This window comes from Orbilia oligospora, assembly GCF_000225545.1.
Source record: "Orbilia oligospora ATCC 24927 unplaced genomic scaffold scaffold00081, whole genome shotgun sequence".
Taxonomy (NCBI): Eukaryota; Fungi; Ascomycota; class Orbiliomycetes; order Orbiliales; family Orbiliaceae; genus Orbilia; species Orbilia oligospora.
In genome coordinates, this window is record NW_011645638.1 from 1,223,133 (window position 1) to 1,239,724 (window position 16,592).

The following is a 16,592-nucleotide window of genomic DNA, read 5'->3' on the forward strand; positions in this document are numbered from 1 at the left end:
CAATCACATTTCCAACACCGCCGAAATGAACTCCAATTCCAATGATAAGTCCACAAGCATGAGGGGCATGAAAGAAGTATGTGCCACCTCTTCAAGAGTGATATGGATATCTAAGTTCAATATCAATATATCAAATTTATCGAAATTAACATGACTTTAATCAATAGGGCATGCGAGGTGTTGACCACGAAGACAACCCGATGCCAATCCCAGAACGTAGGAAGAGCTGGGTATGAAACCTCTTACTACTATATAAATTCTCGAGGAATGAAGATGTTGACCAAATGGATACATAGACCGACCGAATGCGGGAGACTATGGGATTTCACACCGGCTCAGCCGCCCAACACTCCACTGATAAACCAATCACACAACAGGCGCAGATGAAGGTCGACTCTGCTATCGATGACATGAAACAAACCATAGATTCGACCGAGACCGGAGCAAAGGTCCACCGTCGTGGAAGTGAAATTTTGGAAGAAGTTAAGAAAGAAGCGATCAGAAGAGAAATCGGGGGCAGCCAGTTGTTTGGGTCGCCGACAGCAGCAAGGAGGGAAGCAACGGCAGCAAATTCTTTCTTAACAAAATATGCAAATGAGAGTGCTCCTGGGGAGAATACTGCGTAATTGAAGAACCCGGGAAACAAATAAAATGAATAATATATGGCCGTATGTTGTATTCATGAGAGGAAAAAATTCAAAAGTCCAAACCGCGGTCTTTAGTTAGGGATTAAATCCAGAATGAATACAGATATCATCCAGCATCAGCACTTTTAGTTTGAATTTTACAAATACTATAATTCGAGTAGACTTTGGTGTTTAACAAGCCATAAATTCGAAATTACTTCGCATGCTATCTGCAGAGGCGCGCCTGATGTTAGAACTAAGCTTCGAACGTCAAAAACGATTCCGCCTTTCGAATTTTAAGGGATCAGATCTACAGGGAAATCTCTTTAAATTTACAGTGTTGGGTTTTAATACGTTTAGTTTTAATACACATATCTCAGAATTGAGATTTAGTGTTTTTATGGAGAGTTTCTGTAGCTTCGGCCTAACTGTGATGAGAACCGTACCAATCGGGGTCTCCGTAAGTAAACTTTTTCAAAAAAAATACAGATTCTCGCATACGTGATTGCGAGCTTAAACCTACTTTTGTCAATCAGACTCTACTTCGTCCTACGCTTCAATCCTGAAAATATTCTTTATAATAACTTTTCAAAAGTGGCCCTTCATGTTAAAGGCTGCTTCACCGCTATACTCGTCAAATAGCGTTCTATCATATAACCGAAATAATCTTCTATGGATTTATCAGTGCGATACTTGAAATGGCCCTAAATTCCATTTTGAAAAAGAGACAGATTTCTTAGCTTAGCTAAAAGAGTTCTTAAAGATGACCAGGTTGGTCCGGTAGGTAGCTATAGCTGCATTCAGCCCCGTAAAATGATAACAATTTACAATACCAACCCCTCATTTTACATATCGATGTTTTTCAATTGACCCTATTTTCTCTTCGTTGTCCCTCTCACCTTCCAGCACATCAGTATGCATCTATTCATGCAAGCACATCATATGCAGCCTTGAAATGGCGCACATCCATAATAACGTGTTGCTTCGGTGTAATTTTTTAATTGGCCAGCCTAATCATGTCCTGGAGCTAGCGCAGTTACACGAAGCCAACCAAGTGTACCGTGCATATAGCTGCAGCTCTGTCCATATATGAAGCCTTATTTCGAAATGATCCCCCAAGAAAATATGCTTTTAGCGCTAGCTTCTAGAATAAAACCAATATTGCTCAGACTACTAGCAAAATACAATCATCTCCGAGCAGAGAACAAATACTAGGATCTTAGCTACAAGTCTTTCTTTTCAAATGCAATAATGCGATATGATGGATGAAGAAACGCCAATACCGCTCTTAAACTTAGTCAACATTCATTCCAGCCGCAATGCACTCGTTCGTTACCTCAAGCGCTATGGAACCGTTGTACATGGGGATGGACTAAAAGGGTTGACACCTGGCGAAGTACAGGCTGAAATAGGCATGACCCAATACCTTCCCCCGTATCTTTCCCCAGACGTAATCGAGTTTCTAATTCGGAGTTGTTTAAGGCCGGCCAGATGAGAGAGAAAGTCGGACCCGCGTGATACAGAAGAATATCTATGCCGAGATACAAAGAATACTGTCGGAAATTGAGGAAGTTAAGTTTCATGAGCACTCTGTACGCGCGAGGCTCATAGGAATATTTGGATTCTTTTTGTAAGATACACCAACCCCATGCATGGCTTCAAGTAGACACACTCCAGCGAACTCGCATTTCACTAACCTATCATCTTTCCCTTACAAAGCGCCGGTGCTGCTTTCTTCAAAACCCGTTATTCTTCGGTCGTAACGACGACGACAAGGTCCGTGATACGAAAGTTCCGCACAAAATCGATACGCGCTGTGATCAAGAGATATCTTCTCAAATTCTTTTCTCAGGCACCCATCTTCTGGCTTGTTAACGGGTTGGCCTTGTTCGCTGCATTCATCATCAACTTGATCATACAAGATACTAGATTGCTGGTCGGAATCCGTTCCATAAAAACTACCCTCAATAAAATCCACCAAAATATTAGGCGGCTGGAGAATGTATCTAGATCTGATATGAGAAAACTGACCAGTTGGAGATGGGAGGTTATTCCTTGGCAAGATCGTATATTGGACTCAAAACCTGCAGATAGTGCAGGTTTCGAAACATCGACAACTAACGGCGCCGAAGGTTATTAGTGGGGTCTATTGGTTGGGTTCTTTTAGTTTCGGTTGGTAATATAGATAATGGAAATGCGAGACTATAATTACAGATTATTGTATAATTTATAAACCTCTTTCCTATTCATGTTCACGTTTGGCGGCCATATAATAGCCAATGGATTGTCTTGTCCCCAGACCTAAAAAAGCCAATGGACGAAGATTTCCAAATTTTAAAGGCTATCATGCAGGTCCATAGTATTCCTTCGCTTCCTCAACCCCCTCTTCATAATACTCGTCTTCCCCAGAAATCAACTCTCGATCTTTCAACTCCTCCAGCGACTCCAGACAAAAGTCCTGGCAATTCCATTCCAAAATATCCTTCCTCAATTCAGCCTCGTCCTCGAAAAACCTTATGACATCTTTAACATCCCTTCTATCAATCTCTGCTACAAGATACTTTTTGATAAACCCAGCATGATTTCCCTCCGGTGGGGTTCGGCTTATATGTTTGTAATAGTCATAATTGGGGGATTGACCGATGACTTCGAAGTTGTAGATGCCAGTTTCTGTTTCAAAACTTAAGGCCCAGTGGTAGAAATTCCCTTCTTGAGGAGCGTAGACAGCGATGTAGAGGTAGTTGTATTTCATTGCGGGTCGTTGGATCAAGATGCAAGCTGGTTGCTACAGCCTTCAAATCGATTATGTTGATAGGGATGAAGCGGCCTCTTATTGAGGTAACATAGGCTAGACAAGGTGCTCAAGCTGCAGACCGGAAAAATAATCTAGGTACACAATCATCCGCTCGGGAGTTTTAGGATCCGGAACACGCCGCCGGCGAGTGGCAGTCTTTGCGCGTCACAAAAACCAAACTGCGTTGCTGTTGCAAAAAGGTTGTTGTTTTGGTGTAAAAGCATGCCAAGGCATCGCAAACACCAGCGATAACAACCCATCTACACTTCAAAACATCACCAAATCTCCAACTTCACACCCCGGGTTCCCCAACAATGGCTCATCCAAAAATTGCAAAAAAGTATGCAAACGATGCAAAAAGAATACAATCTACGTTAGGCGCGATTCGCATATGGTCACCCACTATACTACTGAGCGCCCGCTTAGAAGCTTAAGTAAGGCAGAGCGGACGGGATACCCTGTGATCTTCCAGCAATGAACGTAGATATCATCCACACTTAATCACTAAAAGATATACTACAAATCTTTGTTACAGCTTAACTTCTGAACATGAGCCATCCGAATATATATCCATTCGATACCACTAGACTGCTATAGAGTATACGTACTACCAGCTATATTCAATGATATTTCGAGCACTTACGACGATTATGCTGCTACCGTGATTAAACCTCTCTCTCACTTTATCCAAAGGGAAAACATCTCAGTTTAGGATATGGCGGTAAAGCAAGAAATTCGCAGTGTCATGATCATGATCATATCATTCAAGCTTTCCGCCTACCGAGTCCTAGCTAGGACTTGGCATCAAAGTTCCGACAAGCTAACTCCTGAAGTATTTAGCACAAGTCTCACAATAGGCGAGATGGTATGCAATCACTGGTACGGTGTTCCGTATACACTAACGATCGATCGGTTACTCGAACTAGGAGGCGTCATGGATCATTTTCCCGTTTACCGACGGCACCAAAGTATCAAGGTTGTGGGAAATCGGTTGGTCACCATGCCCTGGCCCTGCGCTCAATTCGCTTGGGATGGAAATTAGTTGTTAGAGAACTTTTTTGTTATAGTTAGTATAATATACTATAATAAGTTTTTGTGGGAGAAATGGGGTATATGCAGAAGATGCATCTATATATCCGGTATGACCCGCCGGCTCTTTCGATGGATCAACCCCCTCCGAATTTTTTTCACTCTCTTTCTGTTGCTGCAGTTGTTCTTTGGTTTGGTTCCCCTTGCATTCTCTCTTTCAAATTGTTTTTTTAATTAGGATACAAATTTTATGATATTATCCGATGTAGTTTCGAACTTGTGGATCTATATATATAGCTATACTAGAAGGATTCATAATTGAGATGTTATCCGCTTGTATCTATAGATATTGGATAATAGTTTAGCTAACTAGTGTCTCCTCGCAGACTAGATATGACAAATCAATAAGGTTGACTTTAAATTTACAAAAACATAATCTAATCAATTCACATAAATACATTCCCAAACCCGTACTTTTATTTCTCCAATTTCATAATTTTTAGGTAATAACAATTAGGGGCTCATAGTCATTGTGGTTTTTAAAGACTGATTTCAAGACTTGGTTAGGCGATATGCGAATGCGCCCTTTATAGCCAGGATTAAAATTTGTCTCGTGAACCAGACCTGGACGGGGATGCATATCTTCAAATTGCCGGTCTATAGCTTGCAAGCTTTTAATCCCCGCAGTTAGCCAGTTTTAGCAGCGATTTCTTTCTTTCTTTCTTTTTTTTACCCCGACTGTGGCGCCGAGTGATGCCTTTGATTGGGTAACAGTACTGTAAATCCGCCTCGAGTGAGAGGCTCTAGGGTACAGTCTTAACATCGTGTAACGGAATGGTGGGCCGATATGACGGGCGGTTTGTGTGAAGAACACTTATTCGCAGTTGCATTTGTATGCATGATATGAAGTAGCTAGCTGAAAATATGTACTCGACGCGACGTGGGTAAAAAGAGCTTCCGGCTGAATGAAAGCTCTCTATTGATCTGCATGCTGAACTTGAAGCCAGCCTGAGATCAAAGTTGCAGTACCGCTGTTAGCAGCTAGCTTCGAAAATCCAAGATTTTGAATATCGTTCGAAGGCTCAAGCTCTTTGTCACCGGCAAGCGGCGTACTAGTACTATAGACAGTTATCTCCATGAAAGAAAGCAAGAAAAAAAGTATAAATAGAAGGATCTGTCTCCCAGGATTTCATGATACTTCATCAGTATATCGCCATCCTTGAGCTTCAATTAATATAATAACCATATACTCGCTACCAAACATTACATCCCTTCAAATAAAATAGTTAAATAATATAAAATGAAGATCACCCTCTGCCTCCTCGCCCTCCTTGGTGCCGCCAGCGCCGCACCAAACCCAGTCTCTAACGCAGACCCAAGCCCACTCCTTCGTACGTCTCCATTTCCTCACAACCTCTTCCACTCCATGAGCCTACCACATACACATACATATATCATACATACTAACATTCCTTTTCCCTCTTCTTGTTTAGAAAAACGCTGCACCGCCGGTACCAACCTACACTCCTGGTGTGTCTCCGCCTGCGGATACAACTGCCGCGTTCAATACGGATCTTGCAGAAGCTCACCACCACCAAACTGCTCCGAAGCCTATTCCCGCATGCTTTCGTACTGTACTACCTGCTGCAATACCGGTGATTGCACTTCTTGCCAGAACTGCGGAAGCTACTATCCGCAACCAATGCCAACAGATTAAAGGAATACTTTTGTAGCGCTATAGACGTTCTCTTGGATAATATACGTTTGGAAGACGGGTTCTTCTGAGGAGATTGTATTGTAGTACTACGTACTACTAGTATATAGGAGTCCTGTATATAAATACATCTATGAATCAAATAAAGCGATAATGATAAGAGCATAAGATCTTAAGACTAATAGCAAGTAAATTAATGCGGTTTACTATCCATTCACCCAAGAGTTGTTTACCAATTACCATGGAACTCGAAGTATTTGAATCCCGGTCCATGCGCCAGCTGGAGGGTCATTCTAGCTCAAGGATAGGGGCCTGAAAAGCGCCTCGTATTTCCAAAGAATCACCTATGGGAAAATGGATTAATATAATACAAGCACAGTGATCCGTATATGTGAGAATACTTGTTATGATAAAATTCCAAGCCAAATGACCGTATAAGTTTCCCAATAATTAGAGCTTTCAAAAAATTTTCACCGGGCAATGTACGAAATAGAAAAAATTTCCTTCAAAAGGATAAAGGACAATCATATCATCTGCGAGTATGAGCCTTCAAACAGTGTTTAAATGTTGTAAAATGCGTATTTCCCAAAACGGATATCTCAGCATAAAGCCATTCCATAATAGGAAATACATAAATCCAATAATTTCCACATCCATCAAACTATCGCTGGCGAAAAATAGCCCAAACACCACACCTTCAACACCTTTCTCCCTCTATCAATCCTACAACCACCAACCCATCAAAAAAAGAACCAACCATCATCCTCGAGACCCACCCCAACAATGCCACCACCAACCCCCCTCTCACCGCCCGAACTCTCCTACCTCTACGCCTCCCTCTCCCTCTCCCCTCCAATCCGTCTCGACCTACGAACGCCAACCCAATTCCGGCCACTAGTCGCCGAATGCTCCTTCCTCCCACACTGTAACGGCTCAGCGCGCGTCTGCATGTCCGAAGCCGGCGAATGTATCGTCGGCATCAAAGCAGAGATAGAAAAAGACGCAACGACAAAATACGTCACTGTAATCGAGCGTGAGAAATGGATTGAAGTTTCTGTTGAAGTTGCTGGTGGTGGGGCATCGGGACCGGGGAGTGGAATGGGTATTGGTGGGATATCGGGCGCTGGTGGAGCTACTGGTAGAGATGAAGGAGACGGTGGGGCGGCGGTTTGGTTGAAGGAGGGTTTGTTGGCTGGTGGAGCTGGTGGATGGAGTATTTTAGACCGGTTGGTGATTAGTAGTGGATGGCATTGGAAGCTTTATATTGATGTGAGTTTGGGGCCTAACCCTCTTGATTGGGGTTATGAGGATACAATGCTGATATGGGATGATATGGGATGATAGGTATTGCTTTTAACACCGACTTCACATCCTTCACCGCTATTGCTATCGACGGCTGTGAATATGGCACTTGATTCGACATACCTACCAAAACTCACATCACCCCACGATGTTGATGATATTCCTACGTTTTCAGATGACTGGGCGATTTCTGTGCCTTTATACGAACCTAAGACATTCCCTCGACCGCCAATGTCTCTACCTGTTGTCGCAGTTGGCGATAACGTCTTTTTAGATCCAAGTGTTGCTGAGGTCGCAGCTGCGGAAGCAGGGTTGGTTGTTACCCTCTCATTATCGGATGCACAAGGAAATTGCGATATTGTCGGAGTAAGAAGCATGGAGGTCGGTCGAGGGGGTGGTAAGGAAGGCGATCGAAAGGGTATCAATCGAAAACTACTGCGACAGATGGTCAACGCTTGTGTTAAGGAAGCTGGCGAGGTCATCAAAGGTGTCGGCGAAACGACGCATCAGCAAATGTTCCGAGCTTGATATCGATTTCTCTGATTTTAATCTGGCACTTTCTTTTTTTTTTTTACTTGATTGTGGGCATCTAGCATGGCGTTTATTTTGTACAAGGGGGTATTATCAAAAGTATATGTACAATAGAATAATTACACGACTCTGATATAGTAGTATAGTAGAGTTCCTCGTCATCTCAACCTCACCGATTACAATTACCACCAAGTCTTCTTCTGATCCCCTGATGGACTCGGAACCGGCTTCTCATCAAGCTGAATAACCGGCGCCTTCCCATCCTCCCCACCATCCTCCCCTCCTTCCTTCAACCTCCTCTTCTCAGCTTTCTCCTTCTCCTTATCCACAATATACTTATCAATCGTCTTCCCATCAATAATAATCCCCCACCCAAAATCCTGATCCTTCTGAGTCCTCCTAACACCCCAACTACCCAACCCCTCACCAGGTCCACCAACCTTCCCTTCAACCACATATCTATAATGCGCCTTCCTCTCCATATCCTCCGAAATCTGCCGTCTCTTCTCCATAATCCTCGCGGTATTAATCCGATCACTCTCACGGTACGCCTGGACAAAGCTTTGAGCGGACATAATCGGATGCTTCCAGTCAAAATACGCAAGTTGGGCAGCTTCATCGTTCTCCATGAAGTTTCGGTACATAACGTAGAGCGCTAGGGATACCAAAACGGAAACGGCGACTAATCCGTGGAGTTTTGGAGAGTGGAGGATCCAATGGGTTATTGTCCCCGGTGGGGGCATCATGCCTGGATAGTGTTTTCGTTCATCGACGTGGGGTTTTTGAGGGAGTGGTTTGTGGGCTGATTCACGGGCTGCTGTGGTTCGTGGACCTGTGGGGTGGGATGGTGGGGTGTATTTGGTGGGTTGTTCGAGGACTGGTTGGGAGGGTTTTTGGAACTTGGGAGGGATGCGGAGGAAGCGTTTTTTGGTGGAGTTTGGTATCATTGGAGATGGTTGGATTATTGTACCTCGGGTTTGAAGCCTGAGCAGGCCGTTGGGCCATCGCGGTAGGATTGACCGCGAGATTGCGGCGGTTGTTGACATTGTCGGTTGAGGGGTGAAGGGTTGGATATGATTGATTATATTGAAAGTTGGTGAGTGGTCTGAGGTTTTGGCGAGAATTTATATAGGCGAAATCTCCAACATGCAACGCAGTACTTGAACTTTCTCAGAGGATGCGAGGAGGGAGATCATACGACAAATTAAATCGAAAATGGGGGGGAGGGGTTGGTTATTGTTTAAGTGATTGTTCTGAGTATCCAAATATCGTATCATCCATTCTGAATAAAAGAGAAGTTATATTGATATATTTGTATTAGGCTGAAAGATGAAAAAGAGAGAGAGGAGAAAGAACCGAGGTCCGGGCATTCGGAAGTATTATATTATAAAACGCTATTCGAATGATATATAAAACAGAAAGTAAAGTAGTAATTGCCGAAGAACAAACGCCCGGTCCTCAAACGCCAGTGTAACAATAATAATAATAGTGATGGGGGAATCGATATAATTCTCTAACTGAGAGAATTCAAACTAGGTCTCCGGAACCTCTGTGTAACCTTTCCTTCTGATGGGTCCATCTTCGGAGACCTCCTCTTTCACTTCCTTCTCATCGAAAACATCTGTCTTTACATCCTTTTCTTTGGACCCCTCTTGTTTAACCTCCTCCTTCATATCGTTCTTCGGAACATTCTCCGTAGCAGGACCCTCTTCTTCTTCTTCATCGTCATCTTCAGAGCCAATGTCTGCAACCCCAGCCGCAATCTTATCCAGGATGTTCTTCGTCTAAAAGGAAACCACAGTTAGCACCCAAATCTTCCCCATACATATCACAAGTTTCTAATCCACTTACCCAACCCTTAACATACCCCCACACAAATATCAAAAAATTAACAACCCCCCATATAATTATAATCCAACTCAACTGTCCCAGCCGATCCCTTCCATCTCCCCTTCTAACTCCCGGCCCTCCAAATATATACCGGATCCAATGGTGCGAGAAGATCAGAACCTTCCCAAATCCGATAAGTCCGAGGGCACTTAGCCCACGTACCATGTGTTCTACAATCCCCACTCCGACTGCAGAACGAGGGATTGGAGGACTGCGAGGAGTATTGTGGAGAGCGGGACCGTAGACTGTGAAACCGTTGATTGTGAAGGAGAAGTTACCCCCGTCGACGGCGTACCAGGGGTTTATGTATAGGTTTATAATCGGATCGGCGACGAAGCCCCTAGTTGAATAGTTGATTAGCATTCAATACCATCTAACTAAGTAATTGATCCGGAGAAAAATAAAAGAGAACAGAAGATGGAAGGAGGAAGCGCATACAAAATATAAACGGTAATTAACAGAATCAAAGCCGTAATCGAACCGACCAGAACCGTACTAGCCATCATCTGTGCGACCCTAAGTCGCAAAAACCGATACTCAAAATGACATGTCGGACATTTATAAAAACTCTGTGAATTGGCAGAATGTAATCTCCAGGCCCGAAGACATTCTTCATGTACATAACGTGCCGAGCCTTTACATTTGCACGGAGAGATAAGACGACCGAGTTCCGGGTCGACATCTTCCGTAGTTTGGTCGAGACAGATTCGGCATTGTTTCAGAACCGGACGACGACGTCGACGAGGTTGTTCTTGTGTAGGTTGTGATGTTGAAGAAGAAGAAGGACCTGCTCTGGTAGAAGAGGAGGAGGAAGCGGATGCTGTCGGATCTGGATTGGTGAAGTCCGGGAGCTGTGGCTCTGCGTCCCAACCACCTGGGGTGTTTGAACTGACCCAGATGTACTCGGGATCGGCTTCCGAGCTAGACATCTTGAACAGATGGTCGATGTAGAAAAAGATGTTACTAGTGGTAGAAGTACTGGCGATACTAGAGTCGGAGTAGTGGCAGTCAGGAGGGGTAAATCCTAAGCAAAAGGTGGGATGCTTCGGGCATTATATGTAAGTATGATAGTCAAGTCCAGGCCAGGCCATGCACATAATAAACAGCGGAGGGATTAAAAGCCGGCGACGAGGCTCCCCGTAGTGTAGTATTATCCCGTATACGAACTGTCCAGGCTGTCCAATTTGCGACCGGGTCCGGTCAGAACCAAGACAAATACCAAGGGAAAGGCTTGGGTTTTGATTAACAGCGCGGGTCTAAAGTATGCTTTCGAGATGCCCCCGAGCTATTTAATAGTTAAACGTGGTTCGAATTCACATTCGAAACGTCCAGTTCAAGTGTGTTCGCTAAGAAGAGACAGTGGCGGCTGACTAAGCGGCTCTGCGTTGGGCTTGTCACAGAGCATTAGCACTACTACACTACAGCGACCTCACTTCAAACACGCTCCTCTGCTGCCGCGTAACCTCCATTATCCTCTCCACCACCTCCACCACCACTATCTCTCCCACTACCTCTTCCAACCATCTCCACTTCTGCCGCCTGCTCATCTACAAGATCAGAGCTTCGTCTCCAATTCCGACAGCTCGGATTGATACCTTTCCGCCGTCTTCATCTTTCCTCTTGTCAGCTGTCCCTTGTAGCTCTCATAGAGCTCGGATAGAATAGATACCCACCATGGCAGACCGATATTCCTTCTCGTTAACCACCTTCTCCCCAAGGTACGTCATCCCGGAAGCATACCTAGTAGCTATCTGAAGCTCCAGCATGTCACTAATACGATGACGATGATGATTGTACAGTGGAAAGCTCGTTCAGATAGGTTCGCAAACAAGCCCTCATCAAGCTATCCTACAAACTCTACTACCTCTCAACTTCCAATATATCTAACATCATCTCCTTCTTCGACCTATACAGAATACGCTTTAAATGCAGTCAACCAAGGAATAACAGCCCTCGGTATCAAAGGTAATACCTCTTCTTCTTCTTCTTCTTCTTCTTCTTCCTCTCTCTGTGTTATATCCCACTTTCCTATTAAACCCAACCATGTCACTAACACTATCCCCAATCGGGCCAACACCAAACCAGCAACAAACGGCGTCGTCCTCGCTACTGAAAAAAAATCCTCTTCATCCCTAATAACCCCAAACTCTCTCGAAAAAATCTCCCTCATAACCCCAAACATCGGCATGGTCTACGCCGGCATGGGCCCGGATTTCCGCGTCCTAGTCGACAAAGCCAGAAAAGTTTCACACACCTCTTACAAACGTATCTACAACGAATACCCTCCAACCCGTATTCTCGTCCAAGAGGTCGCCAGGGTCGTTCAGGAGGCTACGCAGAGCGGTGGTGTTAGACCTTACGGGGTGAGTATGTTGGTTGCTGGATGGGATGAACATACCGATCAACCGAGTTTGTATCAGGTTGATCCTTCGGGGAGTTATTTCCCTTGGAAGGCAACGGCGATAGGCAAGAGTGCTACCAGTGCGAAGACTTTCTTGGAGAAGAGGTATGCGGAAGGTTTGGAGTTGGAGGATGCTATTCATGTAGCGTTATTGACATTGAAGGAGACGATTGAAGGAGAGATGAACGGTGATACCGTGGAGATTGGTATGTCCCACTTTCTTCCACTCCCTCTCGTCCTATCAAAAAAGATGAAAGCATACTAACAACCAGCTACAGGCATTGTTGGCCCTCCAGCGGACCACCTATTAGGCTATGACGGCGTCGAAGGCGCCCAAGGCCCCAGATTTAGAAAGCTAACACCACAGGAGATCGAAGATTATCTTACCAACTTATAAATGTTACCACTAATACGAGGGGCAGATTTTGATCAAAGCATAACTTTTTTTTGTCGTCTTATCTATTAGACTACTAGCTTTAGATCAAAAAAAATTCAAGAAATATAACAAGAAATAAGTTTTTAAAAAAAGGTATCTTCCATCTATCACCTTCAAATTACTCCCCCACCACACACACACACACCCTGCGCACCATTAAGTTGCCACAAAGCCAGTAAACCCCCTCGTGGGTTTCCTTTCCTCTATGGCGTGTCAATTAGTCTGTGCTGCAAATATCCAACAATTATATCCCTTCCCTTCCCTCTCTCTCTTCCTTCCTTTTTTTCTAAAAGTGATCGGGGAGAATTGGGGAAGAAGGATATATAACCCACCCCCAAACAATATATTAAATCCCCAAAAAAGTTTTTTTTGGGAATTATATATTTCACCTGAATTGTACCCCTCCATCATACCCCTGACTTTAAATCCCACCGCTATAGTGATCACGTTTTGTGATCATTGGTGGTTTATTGTTGGAATCTTTTTTGGTGGAGGTTTTTTCGACATCCCCTCTTTTTTGAGAGGAGGTTGATGGTATGTATCGGTACGGAAAGGATTCCAGCTTTTATGATGGGATCAATTTTTTTTACTTCGTACCTTGGTGAGGGGGTGGGAAATACTCATTTATATAATATGTATACTTACTTAGGTAGCGTCTGTGGTGTTTATAATTACTTACTACTTTTTTTGTAGAATCTTATAATGATCGTGGAAAAGGGTTTTATAATATGATATATATATATATATATATATACATATACCAATTGATTTCGATTTCATGATTAATTACCTATTCGGTACTTAAGTATATATCATATCCAGAAGAGCTGTAGTATTCACACTAGATACCTAAGTACCTAACTAGCTGTCATTATAATATTAATATTATCCACTTTTAACCAAGTATCTTCAAAGCTTTTTACACCGCAAATTCAATATATAGTATATACCTATATAAAGGTACTCAAGTATAAGGCATAAATGTGTGTTCCTTTGTCTTTTTTGTTATAATCTAACTAATTCACATTTTTTTATAAAAAGCTGATATATAGGTAAAAAAAAAGGAGAGTAAGAGAGGAAGGCTCGAGGGAGGGAGAGAGAAAGAAAAGCTAGCTGCAGCTGTTTTAAACCAATGTCGACTCGGAGGGCAAAAAAGAAGAGTATGTTAGTAGGTAAGTAACTATCGTATAAACTTTGAATTTTCGAAAAACAGGCAAAAAAAAAAAAAAAAAAAAAAAAAAAGAACTTGACACCACAACTACCAAGCTATAAGTAATATCATAGCTTTTTTTTCCTTCGATAAAAGTAAAAGAGAAGGGAAGGAAGGGAAGGAAGGGCAAGAAAGAAAAGAAAGCGATTGGCAGAGAAGAGAAAAGCGGAGAGGTTGCACGGTGCAGTGGTATAGGTTTCTTTTGGGACTGAGAAAAAAGGAGATCGAAAAGTGACGCTGAATTGCCGGAGCTATAGGAGAAGAAGAAGAAGAAAACAACGAAGTCAAAGCATAGAGGGAGGTGGTATAGGTATTAGTGATCCGAAGGAACCGCGAGAGAGAAGCAGAAGTAGAGCAAAAAACTGATGGGATATATCATTTCAACACACGGAAGGGGGGAACCAAGCAAAAGCAGGGGAATAATTTTCGCAGGAAAAACAAGATAAGGCCATTCATAAACAGAGAGAGCTATAAAAAAACAAAAAAAAAGGGAAATCATTGTTGCGCCGACCAGAGTAAAACTCCCCTCCTTTCATATTTTGATCGCATGATGAGAATAATAATAGAGAAACAGAAAGAAGAAGAGAATATGGAAGAGGAAGAAAGTAACAGAGAACTAATGGTTGGGAATCATCGAGAATTTGGGAGCAAGAAGAAGAAAGTATCAAGTCGGCCGCCAGTGTGTAGAATATCGGTGTTGATTGATCCAAGTCCTAAAACTACCACCACTATTTTGTGAGAGAGTCGGAATTGAAGTACCGAGAAACCAGAAGAGGAGAAAAAGAGGTTTTGTGTTTTGAGGAGTCGAGAATATTCAATGTCGCAGAGATATTGTGATTGGAGAAGTAGTCGTAGTAGTCATTGATCCTCTACTGAGGCAATGGAGGTGGAGGTGGGGGAGGCAATGCGGGGCCAGCATTTTCCCATACTATTCTCAAGGTTTTGCCGTTAATAAGATGGATGGAGACGATGTTTGCAGATTCGCTAGCACTCTGTAAAACCCGGATGCACAATTGTGTAACAGATGACCCGACTGGTTAGCGAATCTAGTTCTTGAATAAACGATACTGATCTCGTAAAGGGCAGGGATGAGAGCGAAAGTGGGAGGAGAGGGGTGCAAAAGAGACAAGGCAAAAGGAAGTTAGGCATGCAAGCAAGAGATGCAGGTTGTCGTGTCGTGCAGTCAATTGGGTCAGGAAACAACAGCGGCATGATGCAGGCTGATCCAAAAGGGCTCACGGACCAGAGACCAAAGACAAGGGCCGACCCCAAAAAAAATAAAATATTTAAACCAAAAAAAAAAAAAAAAAAAAAATTTCGAAGAGGGTACGTACGATCAAGATATCACTGCCATTTCCAGGCTGAGTATTGACCAATGTTACAGTTCCTCCATTGGGAGTTGTGGTTGTTGTCTGTTGTAGAGTTGAATCTTCGGGAGGATATTGAGGATGTTGCGATGAACCAGACCCTGGAGGTGGCGGTGGAGGTAGATTTGGAAGAACTCGTCTGGCAGCGATGACGGGAACTGGACCTTCAGACGCGACCGAAGTTTTGGGAGCTCCGGGGAGAGCCAGACCGCGACGAATTGGCATGGTTGAGAGAGAGTCTCTTCTCTTTTCTCTTCTGTATTTGTCTCCTTCTCTCTGAAATTTGGGTCCCTTTTCTCTTCTATTCGGGAACCAGAAAGACCGAGAGATCCAGGGAGTCGAAGGGACCAGAAAACAAAAAAAAAAATGAATAAAATAAAATAAAATAAAATAAAAGCCCAAAGCCAAAGATGATGGAATGATTCCAAAAGAGAAAAAAAAAAAAGAGAAATGTAGTTTATTGCTTGGACGGGTCTGATCGGCAGCAAATAATTGAATTGTGTCGCCTGGATTGCCTGTTCGTTCCAAGTCCCGGGGTGGCTGATTGGCTGGTTGGGGAAAGCGGTCAGATGTTGAATTCGAAATCGAAAGTGGGATTTCGGAATTGATGTTGTGGGACGAGGTGGGACTGAGGGAGAAGAAGAAGAAGAAGAAGAGGAAGAAGAAAGGGAAGAAGAGGGAAGAAGGAAGTAAAAGTAAGTACCTAGGTAAGTACTTGGTACTTTAAAAGTACTCTCAAGCGGTGGTGGTGGTGGTGGCGATGACGGTGATGGTGGTGATGGGTTAAATGAAATTGGATGGATGAAAGCAGACAGAGGTTAAAGAGAGAGGGACATAACAACATACACAAAGACCAAAATGCACTTACAGCGCAGGAAAAGACAGGTGCTGAACCGATTTGAATTCTGTGGCAATTGAAGTCGAATCGATTGGATGGATCGATGGATTGATCGAATGGAATGGAATGGACTTGTCTGTCGGTTTCGCTGGGAGCAGTTCGAATTGGAAGCGCAACACAGGACAGGACAGGACAGGGCAGGGCAGGGCAGGGCAGGGCAGGGCGGGATGAAGTTAATGTTGATGATGTTTTTAATGTTAATGTTAATGTTAAAATGTTAAAATGTTGGCAGTGGCACAGATCAGAATTTGAAAAAACAAAAAGGAGATTCGTCTGTTTGTCTGTTCGTTGGTTTGTGACTACAGCAGCAGCAACAATGATGATGTATGTAGTAGTGCCGAGTACACAGAGAAGAGTCGAGAGAGAGAGAGAGAGAGAGAGAGAGAGAGAGAGA

General features: G+C 43.4%; 8 protein-coding genes across 8 annotated transcripts; 4 read left to right on the forward strand and 4 right to left on the reverse strand.

The window, feature by feature from the left end:
- Positions 1-25: 25 nt before the first annotated feature.
- Positions 26-626, forward strand: AOL_s00081g356 (uncharacterized protein; the record flags this gene model as incomplete). The annotated part of the gene is made up of 3 exons (XM_011125173.1): positions 26-76; positions 168-230; positions 297-626. The coding sequence occupies 3 exons, from the start codon at positions 26-28 to the stop codon at positions 624-626; spliced, it is 444 nt and encodes a 147-aa protein (XP_011123475.1).
- Positions 627-2,970: 2,344 nt separating this feature from the next.
- Positions 2,971-3,378, reverse strand: AOL_s00081g357 (uncharacterized protein; the record flags this gene model as incomplete). The annotated part of the gene is made up of 1 exon (XM_011125174.1): positions 2,971-3,378. The coding sequence occupies one exon, from the start codon at positions 3,376-3,378 to the stop codon at positions 2,971-2,973; it is 408 nt and encodes a 135-aa protein (XP_011123476.1).
- Positions 3,379-5,749: 2,371 nt separating this feature from the next.
- Positions 5,750-6,166, forward strand: AOL_s00081g358 (uncharacterized protein; the record flags this gene model as incomplete). Its single annotated transcript, XM_011125175.1, has 2 exons — positions 5,750-5,840; positions 5,943-6,166. 2 exons carry the CDS (start codon positions 5,750-5,752, stop codon positions 6,164-6,166), a joined length of 315 nt encoding a protein of 104 aa, XP_011123477.1.
- Positions 6,167-6,946: 780 nt separating this feature from the next.
- Positions 6,947-7,993, forward strand: AOL_s00081g359 (uncharacterized protein; the record flags this gene model as incomplete). Its single annotated transcript, XM_011125176.1, has 2 exons — positions 6,947-7,432; positions 7,508-7,993. 2 exons carry the CDS (start codon positions 6,947-6,949, stop codon positions 7,991-7,993), a joined length of 972 nt encoding a protein of 323 aa, XP_011123478.1.
- A 185-nt stretch (positions 7,994-8,178) lies between these two features.
- Positions 8,179-9,042, reverse strand: AOL_s00081g360 (uncharacterized protein; the record flags this gene model as incomplete). Its single annotated transcript, XM_011125177.1, has 1 exon — positions 8,179-9,042. One exon carries the CDS (start codon positions 9,040-9,042, stop codon positions 8,179-8,181), a length of 864 nt encoding a protein of 287 aa, XP_011123479.1.
- Positions 9,043-9,528: 486 nt separating this feature from the next.
- AOL_s00081g361 (uncharacterized protein) lies at positions 9,529-10,815 on the reverse strand (the record flags this gene model as incomplete). The annotated part of the gene is made up of 3 exons (XM_011125178.1): positions 9,529-9,780; positions 9,848-10,226; positions 10,325-10,815. 3 exons carry the CDS (start codon positions 10,813-10,815, stop codon positions 9,529-9,531), a joined length of 1,122 nt encoding a protein of 373 aa, XP_011123480.1.
- Positions 10,816-11,560: 745 nt separating this feature from the next.
- On the forward strand, positions 11,561-12,684 carry AOL_s00081g362 (uncharacterized protein; the record flags this gene model as incomplete). The annotated part of the gene is made up of 5 exons (XM_011125179.1): positions 11,561-11,604; positions 11,686-11,705; positions 11,801-11,851; positions 11,972-12,493; positions 12,566-12,684. The coding sequence occupies 5 exons, from the start codon at positions 11,561-11,563 to the stop codon at positions 12,682-12,684; spliced, it is 756 nt and encodes a 251-aa protein (XP_011123481.1).
- Positions 12,685-14,802: 2,118 nt separating this feature from the next.
- On the reverse strand, positions 14,803-15,525 carry AOL_s00081g363 (uncharacterized protein; the record flags this gene model as incomplete). The annotated part of the gene is made up of 2 exons (XM_011125180.1): positions 14,803-14,925; positions 15,268-15,525. The coding sequence occupies 2 exons, from the start codon at positions 15,523-15,525 to the stop codon at positions 14,803-14,805; spliced, it is 381 nt and encodes a 126-aa protein (XP_011123482.1).
- Between the last annotated feature and the right edge of the window lie 1,067 nt (positions 15,526-16,592).